The sequence below is a fragment of the Rhineura floridana genome, chromosome 10 (genome assembly GCF_030035675.1).
Source record: "Rhineura floridana isolate rRhiFlo1 chromosome 10, rRhiFlo1.hap2, whole genome shotgun sequence".
NCBI classification, from domain to species: Eukaryota; Metazoa; Chordata; class Lepidosauria; order Squamata; family Rhineuridae; genus Rhineura; species Rhineura floridana.
Genome location: NC_084489.1, coordinates 24,372,378 through 24,391,017, shown reverse-complemented (window position 1 = coordinate 24,391,017; position 18,640 = coordinate 24,372,378). Strand labels below are relative to the sequence as shown.

Genomic DNA, 18,640 nt, shown 5'->3' with positions numbered 1-18,640 from the left:
AATAATGGGGTATTGGGGATTTTTGAGAATGAAAGCCTTTCTCCCTGGCATCCCATTCCCCTTACTTACCAGTAAGAGCTGCTGCTCTAATGCCACATACAGAGAGAGCAACAGGGGGACAAAGCCTCCTGCATTTCCCACTATGGCTAAATGAAGGAGAAATAAGAGGCAAGCAGCAATGAGAGTTCTCCCCACTATTGCCACCATTCTCTCTAAACACATATGTCTCTGATGGTCAGTCACTCTGACCTTGGCCAAAAAGTAATGAGCTCTAGAACTCTTTGGGGCACAGAAGCTCTTGTACTCCTGGACTACATAAGCAGGCAAGAGACAGAGCACAGGGGTACGGCTTTAATGCTGCATTGCAGAGGCCTGGTTGGCAAATAGCACTAAGCCAAACTATGGCTTAGCACTGTGTTCTAGTGCACAGTTAGAAAATTGTGGTCACTTCACTCTTCTCCCATTCCTGCTGCTGCCATGCTATCAGCAGCTAAGCCATGGTTTAGCTCAGTGTTACCCAACCTTTTTCAACCCAACGCCCCTTTGCAAAATCTTTTTGTGCCCAACGCCCCCCTCAGATTAAGCATATGCCAATGCTTCCTATTCTTCCCTTAAAATATGAGTAATGCATAAAAGGTATTTTCAATTATTATACTGATCGTTTTTATCATGCCTTTTTATTGCACTTGATTACACATTGAATTCTTAGTATGATTTATTAATATACATACATAGTTATAGAAAAGTAAACATCACAGAAACAACGGGTAGCGAGTGTGTCCCATTCCTGAAGAAAACCAGTGAATAACTGACTGTCTGTGTCACCCATTTGCACACGGCACTCATCCGTTGGAAGAATGCGCCCTCCACCAATACACCCAGTTTATCAAACACTCTCTCGTGATTGGTTCCAACATCCCTCAAGACAGCATCGGAACATTACCTAGTGCCGGGGCGTGGCTAATATCCCCATTCCTTGATATGACACTGGCCGCTATTCAGAATTTCTTTATTAAAGAGCACACACTATTTATAGTGTTATTTCCATGAATTGAGACTATTAAATACATTCTAACTGGGGACAAAACAGTTTAAAAGTTAATGATTTGTGCATTAAATAAAATTAAACTTAAATGCTTCAACTGTCGCATCAGGCCGCCAAATGTCAACGCCCCCCTAATGAACCCAAACTCCCCCTTAAAGTTTGTAGTCACGCCAACGCCACCCTGAAAGGCTGTAATGCCCCCCAAGGGGGCGCTACCGCTCACGTTGGGAATCGCTGGTTTAGCTTAATATTTACATGTCAGTCCAGGCTTGTGGTTCGTCTTGCTCCAAATAAATCATGAGCTGTGGCATGAGATAAACCATAAGCCCGGGCTCACATATAACACTAAGCCAAACCATGGCTTAGCTTTTAGTAGCGCAGCAGCAGCAAACCCAGGGAGGAAGGAGGCTGTGATTTTCTAAATGTGTACCACCAGCACACTTGCTTGTTCCTGTTAAGCCATAGTTTCACTTTACATTATATGTGAACTGAGCCACATTGCCACTGCAATACACAATTAATAATATATTAACTTGGCAACAGCAGAAGTGCATTTAAGCTCAGGGAGTATTTTCAAATGGCAGCACCAACCGTTCAGCGCCATCTAACCACCCCACCCCCACTGTACTGTGGTTTGTAAGATGGCTGAAGAATGCTACAACAGTAAATGAAAGCAGGTAAATAGGAAAAAGAAGTCTAAGGCAAAGAACATCCAAGAGACCCACAGGAGTAACACTGTGGGCCCAGTGAGGCTTATCACTATATATTTCCATTAAACAGCAGTTCAGTATGCCACATAGCAAGCCATTTTTGAAATATCACGCAAGCTTCAAGAGCCGTTTGTGATACAGCATGTGGGGGCTGCTGTTTGAAGGGGGGAGAAAGTCCTCCATGTACACGCAAGCCTAAAAGAGTTATTTGTATTGTGCCCCAACTCAAAGAACTTGACACAAAGACAAAGCCAGCAGGCATTTAAAAATATGAAGTTTAGAAAGTATTGCCATCACCCTCCTCCCCACTCCAACAAAGTAGCCGTAGATTTAAAAAAATGTTGTTTAAAATATGACACATAAAGGAAAAAGTATTAAGTAATGAAAAAGATTTTATTGCATAGTAACTAGTTCTAGAAGTGACAACTCTTTAAAGAGCATCTCCAGTGGCAGAGATTGTTGGTCTTCTAAAAATGGCATGCCAGATTGTCCCATTCCACACTGGTGAAGGCACAACAAAAATTGCCTACCACTGCTCTTTCAAAGTATTACTATGTTTATTGCCACTGGGATGCTACGTGCTACATATACAGAGCATAGCTTCTGCTCAGCAGTGCTGGCCTTGCCATACAGCAGGGTCAAACAACCTGTTTCAGGAAGCACCTCAAGGGGGCTAGGGACTGGTGTATGAATAGGGCAGCAAGCTCCTTCTGAGAGGAAGGGAGGGAAATGAATTTAATAAATAACTATAACAATTTGTTTGCTTCAGCAGGAGGCACCATTTATACTCCGGTTCAAGCAGCAAAATGTCTTGGGCCAGCACTGCTGCCCAGTATAGTTATTATCTTGGTAAGATGGCTCAGGGGATGTTGGATAAAGTAGTAACAAGGATGGTAAAATGCCCCTGGTAATGGCAGGAACTTCTTTATCCAGAAATTCCCACGGCAAGAGTACAAAGTAGATTGTGTATTCTGTTGCGGTCTAGCATTCATCCCCATCACTAGTGATGAGACTGATGGTCTGAAGCCTCTGGCACATGCAGTCTGCAAGAATGAAATACCTTAAATAAGTGCATCCAGTGCATGGAGTTATTGTGTCAATATGCCATTAAGAAAAGGGACAACATAGCTATTGCGGCAGGAGCAAAAGGTGATTGGAGTGCTCTAGAACTCACTTTGTGCTGCAATCACTCATTAAAAGTTACTCAATGTTATAGATTAGGCCTTCGAGAAAACAATCTATTTAACAGTAGTAAGCATAGCTAGAGCTCAAAATCATTTCATGTGAAATGAAACAGCATGTTGTTTGTATGAGAATGATGTAAAGCCATATAAGACCATTTGGCTATTATTGTATATGCTATTAGCCATAGATCATATTTTGGCAGAGTTTTAAATTATTGTATACATATGTTAAAGAAATACATTATGTTAATCTAGACCTTGACTTCATTTGTTTATAAGAAAAAAGGCAGCAGCAGTTACCTACAAAAAACAGGAATCTCTGCGGTTAATCTGAGGGATGCTCAGGACAAGATCTGTTTACTTCAAACCATTCGTCTATGCATCTATGAGAATGAGAATTATTATTATTATTTTAGTACAGCTGAAATATGAAGACAAGTTGCTCACCAGTTAGCTCTACTGAAAATGAAGCTGTTTCTTCAAGTAAATTCTTTTGCTGTCAGAATTCATAGTAAGTAATGCCATCATTAACAGAAGATTTTTCCATCAATTAACTGACTTACAGATACTGGCTGAGTTATATAATTTGCAGAGCCCAGCCAAAGCACCTTTTTGAGTGTTGGACTACAACCTGGGAGACCAGGGTTCGAATCCCCACACAGCCATGAAACTCACTGGGTGACCTTGGGCCAGTCACTGCCTCTCAGCCTCAGAAGAAGGCAATGGTAAACCACCCCTGAATACCGCTTACCATGAAAACCCTATTCATAGGGTTGCCATAAGTCGGGATCGACTTGAAGGCAGTCCATTTTAAGTCTGATATAGTGTACCATTGCTATTGCAAGGTATTTGTTTACGGCCTACATGACATACTCATGGCACAGCTTCTTGCCCAACAGGGCTGGCTCTGCCATGCAGCAGAAAGAAATGACCTGCTTCACGCAGCACAATGAAGAGGAATCTCCTATGTGTCCATTTAACACTCACAAGCTAATGGGGCTACTGTTTCATCTCAGGAGCTGTTTAAAATGCCTGAAAAACTTTTTTTTAAAAGCAAAACTGATCCATAGCATACTTCATGAATTCCTCAATCATTATGGGATCAGCTGTCCTGTGGTATTCATCTCACTCCCCCCCTTCCAAATTTTTAAACTTATTAAGCTAGCAGGGATGCACTTTACATCTACCAATATGACTGCAAAAGTGGAACTACCAAATGCCTAAAGTAATGAGTCCATTCTATCTCCGGCAACTTTTCAAAGTAGATTAGAGAATGTAATTTAACATTTTGCTTGTATCTATCATAAATTCCATTTTTGTGTGTGGTTATACCAGTTCACACAACAGTACATTTTTTCTGATTTTTAAAACATTCCTACGTGTACCAAAAAAAAACCATTACAAAGGGCTGCAGAGGTTGGTTGGACCCACAAGAGCAAATTTTACCCTCATGGGTTAATTCTACTCCAACTGGGCCCTCTCAACATAGGAATTAACACTCATAATCTGCAGCTCTGGTTTCTTATTTGCAATGTTCTTTGTTTTGTTTTCTCTTTTGCTACAGGCTTATTATTTCGTCTGTTTTTTTCCGCCAGGGCTTCCTGATAGCCAAATTAATAGTTTAAGTTAACACTGTAGGGTCCAATGCATTCTAATAGCATTTGTGTTAGACGTTTTTCTAATGTAATACCAATTACATCTATTTTATATATAATATGTAAAATATATACTTTTATATGTTAAACAGGAGTCATTTTGAAAATCAGTGTTTAACATTTGCCTTATTTTCGGCTAGAACTTTAAAGTGGTCCATTGGACACCAATAGTGGATTGATACTCTCCCAAAAAGGGGTTTCCAATGGATGGTACCCTTTTGGTTATATAAGGGTTCATACTCTCTCTCACTGAAAGAGGTTTCAGTGTTAGAATGAAAGGCCCTCTTAGCCCTATCCAAGCAACCTGGCTCATGAGCTAAATCAACATGTGAGCCGAGTCTCTGTCGCTACACTAGCTGTGAGGTGCACATACACAGAACAGTGATGGTAAGTGGCAGGGTTAGGGGGCATGGTCCTGCTCATTTGTTGATGCAATGTGTCAGTCAGATCACCCAAATAGCCCCCCTGTCACAAAATAGGGAAATGCCAAATATTCATCTAATACACCAGAACCAATAATGGCTTCACATACAAGTTCAGGATTTTCTATTTAAAGCAAAGATACAAAAGCTTGTAGTGAAGAAAGAATGTAGATGATGTTTCTTGAATTATAACTAAAAATACTCTGAAGAGAATTCAGAGGGAAGGCACCTGTTCCGCTCCTCTAGGCATGCACAAGATCATGAAAAATATCTTCATGAGGGGAGGAGAAATGGACACCAGTTCCCTGGTGACAGCTCTAGAATATTCCCAGAATCAAGAGTGATGCCAGGTTAGAGGGTTCCCTCCAGGAGGGTGTTATCATGTGCCACTGCTCTGACAATATGTGGGACCCTAGACCTAAGCCCTAAAGTCCAGCCCTGATGACACCACTACTCAGAATGTCTGTGAGGGCACACAGCTCATATGTGAGGTGCCACAAAGATCACAAAAGGAGAGAGTGAAAGTTGCAAGGGGGGGTTACTCAAAGATTGGTAATATTTTCATGAATTTTACTATAAATATTTGCTTGCTATTTGTACTTACTATAACTATTTGTCCACTCAGTAACTTCATGCATCTTGTGACTTTTTATGTATTATCACAGCAGTGAAGATTAAAGAAAGAAAAATAATTAACTGGAATGGTAAATACACTGACAGGACCAACAGGCTCCCAAAATCATAGCCTGTTATCCCATTTGACCATTTTTAAGAAGCAGACACTAAATTAACAATTCACAAAAGTAGTCTAAGCCACAGCTATTGCGTTTTGTTTTGCTTTTACTTACCCTTTATGATATATGCATAGACAAGGCAATCGTGCTATTGTATCCCCTTGCTGCAGCTCTTCCAGGCATATTGCACACTCCCCAGCATCTTTACTCAGCACATCCTCTACAGACAAAGGCAAAAAACAGACACACCAAATATTTTATTCCCGATATTAACAATATTCTTTAGAAGAGGTCCATCATGGTAAATATCCAATGAAGTTAAAGCAGTCACAAAACCAAATCTTACTGCGGTTCTATTTAGTCTAATGGAAGGCTGTTGTGAAACAAGCCAGTGGAATGTAGGGCTAATGATTACAATACCTCACATGTTTACAGATGTAAAACAACAAGTGGAACCTGCATCAAAGCTTTCCAGCCAACCAGCCAGCCATGCCCTTTTCCAGAAAACTCCATTGCATCCCCCCTCCCTCCCTGTTTTCTAACTGACAACAGGTAAGACAGCATTTTGTGGCCAATGAGTATGCTCAGTACTCATAGGATCTTTTGGGTTTTCCCATCCTTTAGAGTTTTCCCCAACTTTTTTTGGGGGGGGTTCTTTGGCAATCATTTGGGCTTCTCCCCACATCTGCCAATACCTTCCTGTTCTGAATGGATGATACTCTTTTGGCTATATAAGGGTTCATACTTGGAAAATAAATTCATTAGTATATACATTTTTATGACGATATAAAATATATTTCAAGTCAGATACAGACAGGAAAGAAAAGATGTACTCTTTGTCTTGCCCATAATCCTAGGATCAATACTTATACTGTATATCCCTTATGGAACAGAGACCTTTATCACCTGCAGCCTGAACATGGAAAAGAAGCACTTCTAAGATCTGTGAATAATCAGCTCAGTCAACAATACCAGATTCTGAAGGTCTGAAGCTGTTACCATAAAACATATTTAAAAACATCAAATAGATACACTAGATACACCTGTTTGCTACCAGATTACAGGTTGTGTTTTATGGTTTCCAGATGATATAGGACTGCACAAAACCTAAGATAGAAATTCTGCAACATAAACCCACATGCTCGATTTCTGCAGATTTTCCCAGCCAGACTTTGGTCAAACTTACTAGTAAGCCATTCTTATCAAGCACGCAGAGAGCTGGTGAATATGAAAGACGTTTAAATCCCATATAGTACTGCTGATTTCTGATTAAATTGCACCAAGTGACTGTAATGTAGGATGTACTGCACCTAGAAACCTTTGGCTGTGCTGTAGCTTACAAAATATGGATTGGATCTGCCTGCTTGGTCTGCAAGTCGGCATGGGTGGAAGGGAGGGCTAGCCAGATCTAAAGAAGAACAAAGACCTTCCAGAACCAGTGTGACCCTCCCTTTCCCCTTGTAATCCATGATCATTTCCATTTGATTGGAAGTTCAAAATCAGCTCCAAATTCCACCTTAGGCAGAATTAGTACAGCTTGTGGAGTGAAAATAGGTTCAGATGGTTTAAAAACAAAGGCACATGACAACATGCCATATATGAATTTCAGAGGTTATATGAAGGAGCACAGATATTTTAAACTATTTTCTTCCCTGAAAGGTTTTAATTACTCCACTGAAGAAGCAGAACACACAAGAGCTGGAGTTTAATTTTATTCCAAATTCTTAAATAAGAATAAGCTTGCAAGCCTGGATTGCAAAACAGTACAACTGAATAATTTTTCAAACATGCCATCTATTTGCCCAGGAAAAAAAGCCAAGAAGGGATTTTTGACCACCTGAATAGAGCATTTCTGCTCTCTCTCATTTATTATTTGTACTGGAAACAAATATCCCATAACCAAAAGGATATTTTTAAAAGGTGACAAAATTCTAACACCAATGTGACAATAATTCAGTGATGAATCCTTTGAGTTAGTGTCAATATTTGCTATAAATCAATCTCTTAAATTTTAGGATACAAATTAAAAAGGACAGACCAGAATTGTTAATTCCCTCCGACGAACTACAGCTGAAACAAATTCTTAATTATACCTTGTATACAATTCCTGTAAAATCTTTACACGTTAATTTTCAGACAATTTAAATATGTTGTATGAAAGATAATAAATCTTCCTATTTCCTCCATATGAAAAATTTGCAGAAGCCGGACAAGTTTAAATATCCTCATTTTGCAAGACGTGATTGTTACCTACATTGGTTTAGTTTCATGAATCTTCTAGTCAAATGCCTTCACATGTATCACTAAACCATGGTTCAGCACTACATGGACATGCCCAAATGAGCCCAAGCCAAACAATGGACTCACATGCTTCTTTCTATTCTCCAGGGATCCTGGTTTACACACACACACTTTGTTAAGTTTCACAACAAGCCAGCTTGAAACCATGGGTTATGAAGCAGGCTTATTAAACTAACCAGAGTTTATTTTAAAACAGGATTCTTGGTTTGAACAAACACTAAGACTGACTTTAGTAAAAGCAAAACTAAAATATGCTGAAGATATCCCAGCCATACAGGAGAAGGAGCACACAACTCTGACACATCACTTATGCTCGTTCAACCTCATCAACATAAACACTAAACTTGAGAGAAAGGTATTTTAAGACTCTCTCTAGTTGTGAATATAATTTGTTTTACACTGTTTTTAATATTATATTTTATATTGTTGTCACCCACCCTGGGACCCCTGATGAAGGACAGGTAATAAAAATAACAATAATAGGGTGAGGAACCTCTGGACCACAGGTCAAATTGGGCCCAGGGCCCAATTTAGCCTTAGAGGCTGTTTTCCCAAAACTGTGCCCCCACCCCATACCTGATATCATATGTGACATTAGGTGTGGGTTGGGTAGAGACATTGCTGGACTGACTGTGCAACCAAGTCCCCTGTGGGGAACTGATCATGCAGCCGATCCCTAAGTAAGCAGCTTTGGAAAGCGCTGAGCACAGGCCTTGCAAAATGCTTTGCACAGTGCTTCCCAAGTGCCCAACAGCCAGCTGTCTGCTGTCCAAGTTGCTCTGTAGGAATGGGAACAGATAACGATCTGGTCCGCTGGACCAAAAAGGTTCCCCACCTCTGTGCTAAACCATGATTTAACATTATTACAAACCAGTCCATTGGCAGAGTTTGATCTCCTTTGTGGGAAAGTTTAGAACAAAGGGAAACCTGATTGCCTTGGACAGGAATGACTAGATGCTTTATGTCTACATTATGAAAAAGCCCACTTTCTTTGACCACTTTGTCCTTTGTATTTTTTTTTTCAATAATTTTTATTCAGATTTTCATAAAACATACAAAACAAAATCATAAAACATTCAAAGATAAAAAACAAAATCAAAAATAGTTAAACAAAAAGAAAAGAAAAGAAAAAAAAAACAAAAATAAAAAATAAAGAGTAAAATATTGACTTCCCATTTGTCAAAGATCAAATCAGTTATAAGTCTATAATATATAACAATCCTGTCTCTTAAGTCATATTATAAAATCACTTTCCTCCAGTAGTTATCTTACTTAATCATCAAATCTCATAAACATTACTTTATTCTTTCCACAAAAAGTCAAAGAGAGGTTTCAATTCTTTAAGAAATATATCTATCAATTTTTTTTTCCAGATAAGCATATCGATTAATCCATCTCATTACTAATTATGATAATCTTATTGTCATAACCATAGTCAAAATAAACATTTCAATTAATCCATCACATCAGAATCTGTTAGGTTCAGTAATTTCAGTAGCCATTGTTCTATTATCTCTATTAGTTCCATTTTCCATCTTCCATCTTCAGTAGTCTTGTTAAGTCCAGTAATTTCAATATCCAATCTTCCATTATCAGTATTCCATAATAATCTTGCTGTCAAAGCCATAGTCATATAGTAAGAGTCTGATGGGAATTACCTCTATCCCAAATATTTTCTTGCCATCCATTCTGAATAGGTTGCTGAAATACTGCTGTAAAATCATATCTCTGTTCTTTTTTTCAAAATACACTGGGTCATCTCTTAAAAGTTTTTCCATTGTCACATGGCTGCAGTTAATTCCATAGATTTTCTCTATATTGGGCTCCATCACATCATTCCAGTCCAGAAGATAATCCATGCCATTGATAACTTTATCTCTAGAATCTTCATTAATTTCTTCAGAGATAACATTGAGTTCCAAACAATAGATTTTATTTCTAAAGTCCATAGACTCCAAATCTTGTTCCTGTTCCACGTTTGTTCCAATCTCCGGGATCTCCTCTCTCACAGGGACCCCTATTCCAGTCTCCAGGGTCTCCTCTCTCACAGGGACCCCTGTTCCAATCTCCGGGGTCTCCTCTCTCACAGGGACCCCTTCCAGGGTCACCTCTCTCACAGGGACCCTTATATCTTTAATCTCCTGCTTCATTTTACTCAATTCAATTTTCGTTATCTCAATCTCATCCATTATTTTCTGAAACATAGTTATTTCCAGATTCTCAGCCACTTTCTTAATTGCCATTTTAAAAGAAAAATATAGGAAAACCACTTCTTATTTCAGCAACAATTGGGTTAATACTCCAAACTTGGTGACATCACAGTATAAACAGAGCAGACAGCCTTATCTCTCCAATAGTTAAGTAAACAAAATGCAGTTCCCAGGATCGAAACAATTAATGGCAATCGTCAAGAAACAGATTCGTCAAAATAAAATAGACCAAAAAGAGAGTAGTCTCAAAACAGTATAATATTTTTCAAAATAAAAATCTGGAATAGAAATCCCTCTTCTGTGTATATCTTTAGAATGCAAATCCAGGACAGCTTTTTGCAACAAAAACAGAGATAAGCTATTAATTAGTGCGTAGCAGAGAGAAGTTACGGCTCCCCAGTGAGATGTCAAAAACCGATCAATCTGGCAAATCTCTTTTAAACAGCAACAATTTAAGTCAAGTAAAAGAAAAATATAGAAAGAAGGGTGCTTGCCTGTTAGTGCGTTCTCTCTTAGAAGATAAGATGAACGTTCGCTTTAACAGATAGAGCTTGCTGTTGAAAATCCGTCCCACCTTCGTCGGCTGGACCTCGTCCCATAAATTAATGAGATCTGGTCGTCCCAACAAAAATAGGCTTTGAGGTTAATCTCTTCGTTTCTCCCTACCCGGGAGAAGTTTAATCAGTCAAAAAAAAAAGAAAAAACTGACTGATATATCTGAATAAGCTTCTTTTGAGGCAGGAGCCCGTCTCAAAAGCAGGCACAGGCTAAGTCACCCTTCCCGGAAGTCCTGTCCTTTGTATTTTAATGCATCTTGGATAACTCTGAACAGATGTTATATTTCCTGTCCAATAGCTTCCCCCTCATGGTTGGGATAAGTAAAAGTTACATAACAGTTTTCTGTAGAATCTGTTCACAACCGCAGTTACTTTCTTCCATATTATGAAAATTCAGTCTAGGTAATCTTTTTAGCAGGTTCAACATTTGTGAGACTAGCCATTTTAAAAGACTGGATAGTAATTTCATTTATACCGGGGTGGGAAACCACAGGCCTGTTGGCCAAGCTTGGTCTGCCATAGGTTTAAATTTGGCCCATGAGGCCATTTTCCCCACACCATGCCCACCTGCCTCACACCTGGTATCATATGTGACATCAGATGTGGGGCAGGTAAGAACATGGCTACAAATGCACCATCAGGAGCCTTAAAGTGTACTGTCTAATGTGCACTGGCAAGAGAAAGCAGGCTTCATCCCTATTACTCATCAGTTGATGGGCAGTAGTTCCAAAGCCTGGGACTGGATAAGCAAGGGAGTTCCCTGTAGCGAGTTTCGTTGTACACCCACAGTCTGCAGAAAACAGGCTGGACCTCCCTCACAGGGATCTCCTTTGTGTGCCCAATGTTCAGGACTTCAAAGCGCCCCGTCACCTGATGTCACAACGACAAGTGGGCAGCCCTGCCTTCCTGTTAAATTTGGCCCATGAGCCTAGATCCTGATAAGGATCTGATTCCCCATCCCTGATTTATAAGTGATAATCTGCATGTTAATTATAAGCCTTCTCCCTCTCTTTCATTATCTACAGATGTAATATTTTATAGATTAGTATTTTTATATTAATCAGATATAGGATGCAGGGCAAATGGAGTCAGTAATTGAGTCAAAAGTTTACAACGTGATGAGTGACTGGAGTAGGGGGCCCCAAAGTGAAAAATCCAGGTTCAAATCCCCAGTCATCTCTGAACCTCAACCTGGCAGGCTTTGAGCATCCATAACCTGTTGTTCTGAAGACATAATTTTTAGAAGTAACTTCAAAATTCAAGTCTCATTTCAGATTGATGTAATGCAAGTTCCTAATGCATTTGCAGCCTTTTCCACACCCCTACTGCACTTTCCCCACATTAGCCAGATAAAAATTTATATACTACACGTGCTCCCCAGTCTCCTCTTATATATAGCAAATGTTGTTGACATAACTTTAATGTTAAAAGAGAAACTACAACTGAAGCAGGAGCTTGCATGGAATCAGTGTCAGAGTTCTAAGCACAAACCCATTCACCCCTAGTTTATCATCAGTAGTAGAAGTAGTAGGCTGTGAAACACTAGTTGTTTCAAAAGCAGTGAGAACAGTTTTTCTGGCTGCGTTTTGAAGCGACCCTGCCCTTGGCTGAACACACCTCCCTTCTCCACTGCAGACTTCAGATCTTTTAGGACCACACATGGCAAAGTGTGGGGCCAATCATTGTTTCTCTCTGAGCCTAGAGCAAAGTGTTTCCATTGGCCACACCTGGAAGGCAAATGGGTTGATCAACCAATCAGCTGCAAAATCTATCTGAAGCTGAATTTATTAAAAATAATGCACTTGAGCTGATCTGACCAGATTTTAGAGTAAAAAGGGGTGGAGTTTGACTAGTGTTGTGCGCCCCTGTTTTCAGAAAACAGAGGTGCACAGGAACCGGCACAACATTAAATGTGTTTCTACCCATAGTAGAAGTATGAAAAAAACAGAGCATATAGAGATAGAGAACGAGAGAGGGAGAGAGAGGGGGAGAGGGGAGGATTAGAAAGAGAGGGGATGAGAGAGAGAGAGAGAGAGAGAGAGAGAGAGAGAGAGAGAGAGAGAGCAAACAAACTCATACAGCAACCTTGGAGCAAGCCAACTTGTATTGCTGTGGAGGCTTCTGTCACTGCCCTGATTTTACTACCTCCTGTCACAAGGCAACACAGATGGTACTTGCCCAGAGATCTATTAAAAAAAGAGAATCCCAGAGCTCCCTCCCACAGCTCTCCTGGCCCTGCTCATCCAAATTTCTGATGCCAGGTGCTCGCCATGGAGGTTAGTTGAGCATAATTAAGATATGCAATTTAGCAGTCAGATTCATAAAGATTTTACCACTAGAGAGAAGGAGATGGCTTCTTTAAGTCCAATCAATTAAATACTGTTTGCACTTCAGTGAACTCAGTAAACTAGGTGCTTCTGCAGACAGTCGTATCAAGTCTAGAATCAGCAGCTTTCATGCACCCAAAATGCAAAATAAAAGCTTTTCTAAGTAAACATCTATACTTCTAATGTAGGTCAAGGCAGCATGAGTAAAGCAGATAGCAACAAAAAAAATGTTATCTTCAATAAATATTGGCTTTATGAAAGCATCCAACAAGATTCCATGCTCTGCTTCATAACAGAAATATTTGCCATTCAGACGAAGCATCCAAAACAATTCATCTGTTTCAGTGGAAATGCGGACAGAAGAGGGGAAGACAGACAGACAAGCACTACAACTTGACCAATTAAAGATCAGGCATGTTACCTGAATACTTTTTTGTTCTTGAACCCTCAATGATAGCAGACCATCATAAAAGCAGCACACAATGTGCACTCGCCTAGAAAATCAAGAGTGATAGATTTTATTTCAGCAACAGTACAAAAGCCTCAGAGAATAAAATATGAAATATTCCTTGGCCAGTGTCAGTTGCACTAAGTTGAACAGGTGTTTTGAATTTCCATAAATGTAGATTTTTATTTTAATGGCTGACATTTTGATTGATCCCAACTTCATCTCCTTTGTGCTTACTTTACTGGCCAAGGTAAGCAACAATGGCCTCAAGTCCTCAAAGTAGAACTCTATTGCATGCAGTAAGAACAAAAAGAGACTCCTAATAAAGTAAATTTGTAAGAAAGCTTGTCTTTGTTAATTACATACTGCAGTCACTGATATATTATGCCAAGTCAATTTCACACAAATATAATTTGTCAGCAAACTCATCTTAAAATCTGACATTAGGCTACGTACCTGCACCGCTTTAAATTTTACAAAAGTTGTAACATACAAACAAAGTTATGGCAAGAAACCGTGGATGCTTTGCTGTTACTCTGAACAAAGGACAAGCTTCAAGCCCCTGTCCATAGCTGGGCAAAAAAACCCTATTTAACAAGATTTATATACTGGTATGAACCAAGACTGAACTTTATTTCAGGAAAGTAGAATGACTGTGGTGGATTAACGGGATCACACCTGCCTCAACCTCTGTGTGTTGGCATAGCCATCGTGGCTAGTAGCCTTTCATGGAGAATAACAGTATCAATTTGTCCAATCCTCTTTTAAAGCCTTCCAAGTGGGTGGCCATCACTACCTCCTCTGGGAGCAAGTTCCATAGCTTAACTATATGCTGGATGAAGAAGTACATTCTTTTATCTGAATCTTCCAGCTTTCATATTTATCGGATGCCCACAAGTTCTAGTGTTATGAGAGAGAGAAACTTCTCTTCATTCATTCTCTCCATGCCATGCAGAATGTTATAAACTTCTCTCATGTCACCTCTTACTCACCTTTTCTCTGAACTAAAAAGCCCCAAACGCTGCAACCTTTCCTCATGGGGGAGTCACTCCGTCCTGTTGATGGTTGCAATTTTTTGAAGCTTTTCCAACTCTACAATATCCTTTTTGAGGTGAGGTAACCAGAACTGTATGCAGTATTCCAAATGCAGTCACATCATAGATTTTTACAATTGCATTACGATACTAGCAGTTTTATTTTAAATATCCTTCCTAATGATCTCTAGCATGGAATGTTGTGCATTCACATGTGCGTGCGCATTATGTGAACAACTTCTTAAAATGACAACTATGGTTTTTCAAAACTATCCTGACAATATAAAATAATGCTTAATTCCTATCCTTTTCACCAACCAACTGATCCTGGGACAGGGTACATCAAACATAAAATCAAAACAATTCATGTGATACAAACATTAAAACAATATAAAATCAATAAATATTGCAATTACTGCTCCTCACTCCAAAGCTCACTGGTCTAATTTTGCTATACTGGATGCTGATTATTTTATGTATTATGTTTTTTATGACCAGGGAACAAGGAGAAATTCAGTTGGGTTTGCATGTTAATCTGGTTCCTGTTAAGTATGCCTGAAGATGGCCTGTCCCCACCCTCTGATGCACCTTGCTCCTTCCTGCGAAGAAGCATTTTCCACCCCCTGGACTTACTTGGTCAACACCCCCTAGCTAGAATAAATTGAGATGGGCAAAAGTTGAGACAGCATGTAGTAGACCAGACCTTTGAACATGTCCACATCATTGGGCTGCAATAACTGATACTAATCCCATAAAATCTGATGCTCTGAACAAATCCCCCCAACCTGCAGTAACAGTGGCATCTAACTCTAAGGCTGACTTTGCCTTCAAACTGCCTTACAAACACGTCACAGCAGGCTTCTTAGGGTTCCAATGGCCCACTTATAAGCCAAATTGCAAAAGCCCACTCACCACCCTGAACCGCTCTGCTACCCGAGGGTGCAATAGCAGTGGAGAAACAACCCCTCTTCACTTGAAGAGTACTTAAGTGCTCTTACCTAACAGCAGTCTTCACAGTCCTACATCTTTATGAGGAAAATTTTCATAAAATTAATTTATAACACTGCCAGTAGAACTAAATAATTTAAGTTGCAATTCCCCCCCGCCCCAATAATCATAGTAGGAAATATCTTTCTTAAGCTTTTTAATCTTAATTTGTTTCAATCATTTCACATATTCTAGGATATCTCAAGTTTTAGGATTATGAAATTTGGGGTGCTGTTGTGAGTTCTGCTATCTTTATTTTGTCCGCAGTGCTGTTTTTATGGTTTTATTTTTGCACTAAACTGTATTTTTTATTGTAAGTCACCCAGAGGACTACTTGTTTTCCAGCAGGGAAATGTCTTAATAAATCTAATGCGCAGCTATGCCAGTCAGAAAATTCCCCAGAATGTTCAGAAATCCATCTAATCCTATAAGTCCCCAGGGGCAGACAAACCTAATGGGTGTGCCACCCCTGCAGGGGGACAAGCTACCAACTGTCACTGTGAAAGGTTGTCCTGCATACATAGTGTCCCTATGGAATGAGATTGTGGAGAGGGCTATTTACATGATTGCTCCTAAGTACCCTGTTTAGCTCTATGGAGTTCAGGTGGCACCTTGGCTTTTAGGAGCGCTCCAAACCATGAAGCAGGTTGGACAATGGCTAGAACACATGTTGGGCAAATCTCTCCTTTTTTTACCAAACATTATTGGTGTTTGGGAGCAACCATTTGCTCAGGTTCATCCTGTGCCTCGGGTCGCTGGTGTGGTACCCATGAGCACCACAGCACCCTCACACACCACTGGCCCTTGCCAAGGCCCCCTTACCCTCCCAGTTTTTTTGTTTTGTTTTGTTTTCTTGGCTTTTTGTCATGCTTTGTTGGTGGTAGGTTGCCTACTTTGTGTTTTGTTTTTGGAGGGTGTAGGCATTTTTTTGGCGGGGGCATGTCTGAGCATAGCCAGTTATTTCTTTCTGTGGTGGATATATATATATAAACAAATAAACAAACAAACATGATTTTAAACAGAACAGCCAACTATTTAGATGGTACTTCTGAGGTATCACTCCACAAAACACAATACACTCATTCAGGCCAGTAAGAGGCATACTGCATAACAACTGAATAGGAATTCAATAGGAATTCCATACCTTTTCCAGCAATCCCCCAGATGAACGTCTTCCAAAGTATCAAGCACTCTGTGATAGTAATTAATTCTTGAATAAATAAAACTTGATACAAATTAACAAGCTCATCAAGAGTTTGGTTTAACTTGTAGAGGCCATCTTGCAAATAAATACACCATCAAGATATAGCAAACCTTCACTTTGCCTGGACATAACTTAAAAATCATCTAAAAGTTCTCCATGGTGCATACTTCCTACTGGTAGATTGTTTTCAGAATGCTATAAGAATTAAGACTGAGTAGTTCAAAGACTCAGGTGCGCATCACTCAAATGCTGTGTGATCAAGAATGCATACAAGGACTGGGGTGGAGTAACAGTCCCCCACACTAGGTCTGTTACAGCAAAAACAATAAAGAATACTGAGGCTCCTTCAAGACTAACACATTTATTATGGCATAAGCTTTTATGGACTACAATCCACTTTATCAGATGTGTGGAGTGTGATCATCAGTTGTCAGATACATATACACATGGGTGTAAAAGGGGAAACGTGGTAGTTGGAATGGAAGTACAGTCTGTGACCATTCAATTAGCATTTACACATATGCAAAATAATATTTCACAACAGCAGTAACTAGTGGTAACCATCTTAGCATTGCTGAGTAAAGTGATAATATAATTAGAGTTCAATTTAGAGCCAAGTGAACACTTGTATTGAGACACTTGTATTATCTCTATTCAGACCCAGATGAACAGAATCAAACATTTTGCAAAGATTATTCTGTTATCACCAACCACTGCTGCTCTGAAAGTTCACTATGTTCATTTTGCATGCATATAAGCTCTAGTTGAAATGTATCAGGAATTCTGTTTTTGCTTTCTGATTGCCATTTTAACTCCAACCTTCTCATATTTCTTTTTCCTTTACACCCATGCGTTTATACGATCACCGTCCATACCATGACGAGGGCTCAAAACTGTGAAAATGTACACCATAATGAAATTTGTTAGTCTTAAAACTGCCACAGTAGTTTTTTCCCCCTCCAAGTACTAATGTAAGAATTCAGTGCTAGGTTTAGGTTTAAGCTAGAAGTTCCATAGCTATAATCCTTGTGGCTACAGCTTTGACAAGAAGACTGACAACACAGAGGCTAATATCTACAAGATATGCTGCTGTTAAGGCTGTTTTGCTTTGGCATGCATGACATTCCATTGTATCCAATCCTTAATTCCATAAACTGGGGTAATAAGACTCTAGCAAAATAAGTTTGCCACTAATACCTTTATGGTAGCTGTTGAAGTCTCAACATTTCTCTTAAGAGTGCTGCCCAAGTTGTTAATTACAGAATTCTCCAGTTGGACTTCGCCTTCTGGGAATATTGCTGTGCCCAGGGATAAGGCCGTAGCATACACCTTCAGTACACGTATTGCTTATCCTGTGAGAAGAGGCAGAACCTGTGAGTTTAAGGGACTAATTGGTTTCAATTCATTCTGTAATAACTGTTCAAAAACAGAATCCAGAGGCAACACTAAATTCCTGATAGTTAGCTATCAGTGGCTCAGGTCACATGCAACGTTAACAAACCACGGTTAACAAAACATACAGGCTCTCAGAGAACAGATTGTGGCTGCTTTGCTCCCCTCTGTTTTTGCTGCTGCTACACTGCTAAAAGCAAAACCATTATTTGGTTTAGCATGTCATTTGAGCACGGGGTAGTGGTTTGTCATGAGCTGTAACAAATGTTTGTTCTTGGTTTACAGCTTGTGGCTTATCTGAAGCAAGCCTAGATTCAGATGGCACACCAAGCCAAACCAGCAGGATTAGAGGAAAAGCAAAGCAGCTGCAAACAGTAATCTCTTCTTCAGGAGCCTGCACATTCGTGCTAAACCATGGTTTGGTTTAGTA

The 18,640-nt window shown here is 39.6% G+C and overlaps 1 protein-coding gene across 3 annotated transcripts in view; it reads right to left on the bottom strand.

Moving 5' to 3' along the window:
- The window catches only part of ZNRF2 (zinc and ring finger 2), an 83,099-nt gene that overhangs the window by 5,475 nt on the left and 58,984 nt on the right, over positions 1-18,640 (bottom strand). Inside the window, exons 3-4 of one of the 3 annotated variants that reach the window (XM_061586891.1) lie at positions 5,865-5,970; positions 3,240-3,322 (exon numbers count right to left, since the gene is read on the bottom strand). In XM_061586891.1, coding sequence (XP_061442875.1) covers positions 3,265-3,322; positions 5,865-5,970 — 164 coding nt within the window. In that variant the 3' untranslated portion in view covers positions 3,240-3,264. The remainder of the gene's footprint in view (positions 1-3,239; positions 3,323-5,864; positions 5,971-18,640) is intronic. The other 2 variants (XM_061586892.1, XM_061586893.1) reach the window with 2 other exon arrangements.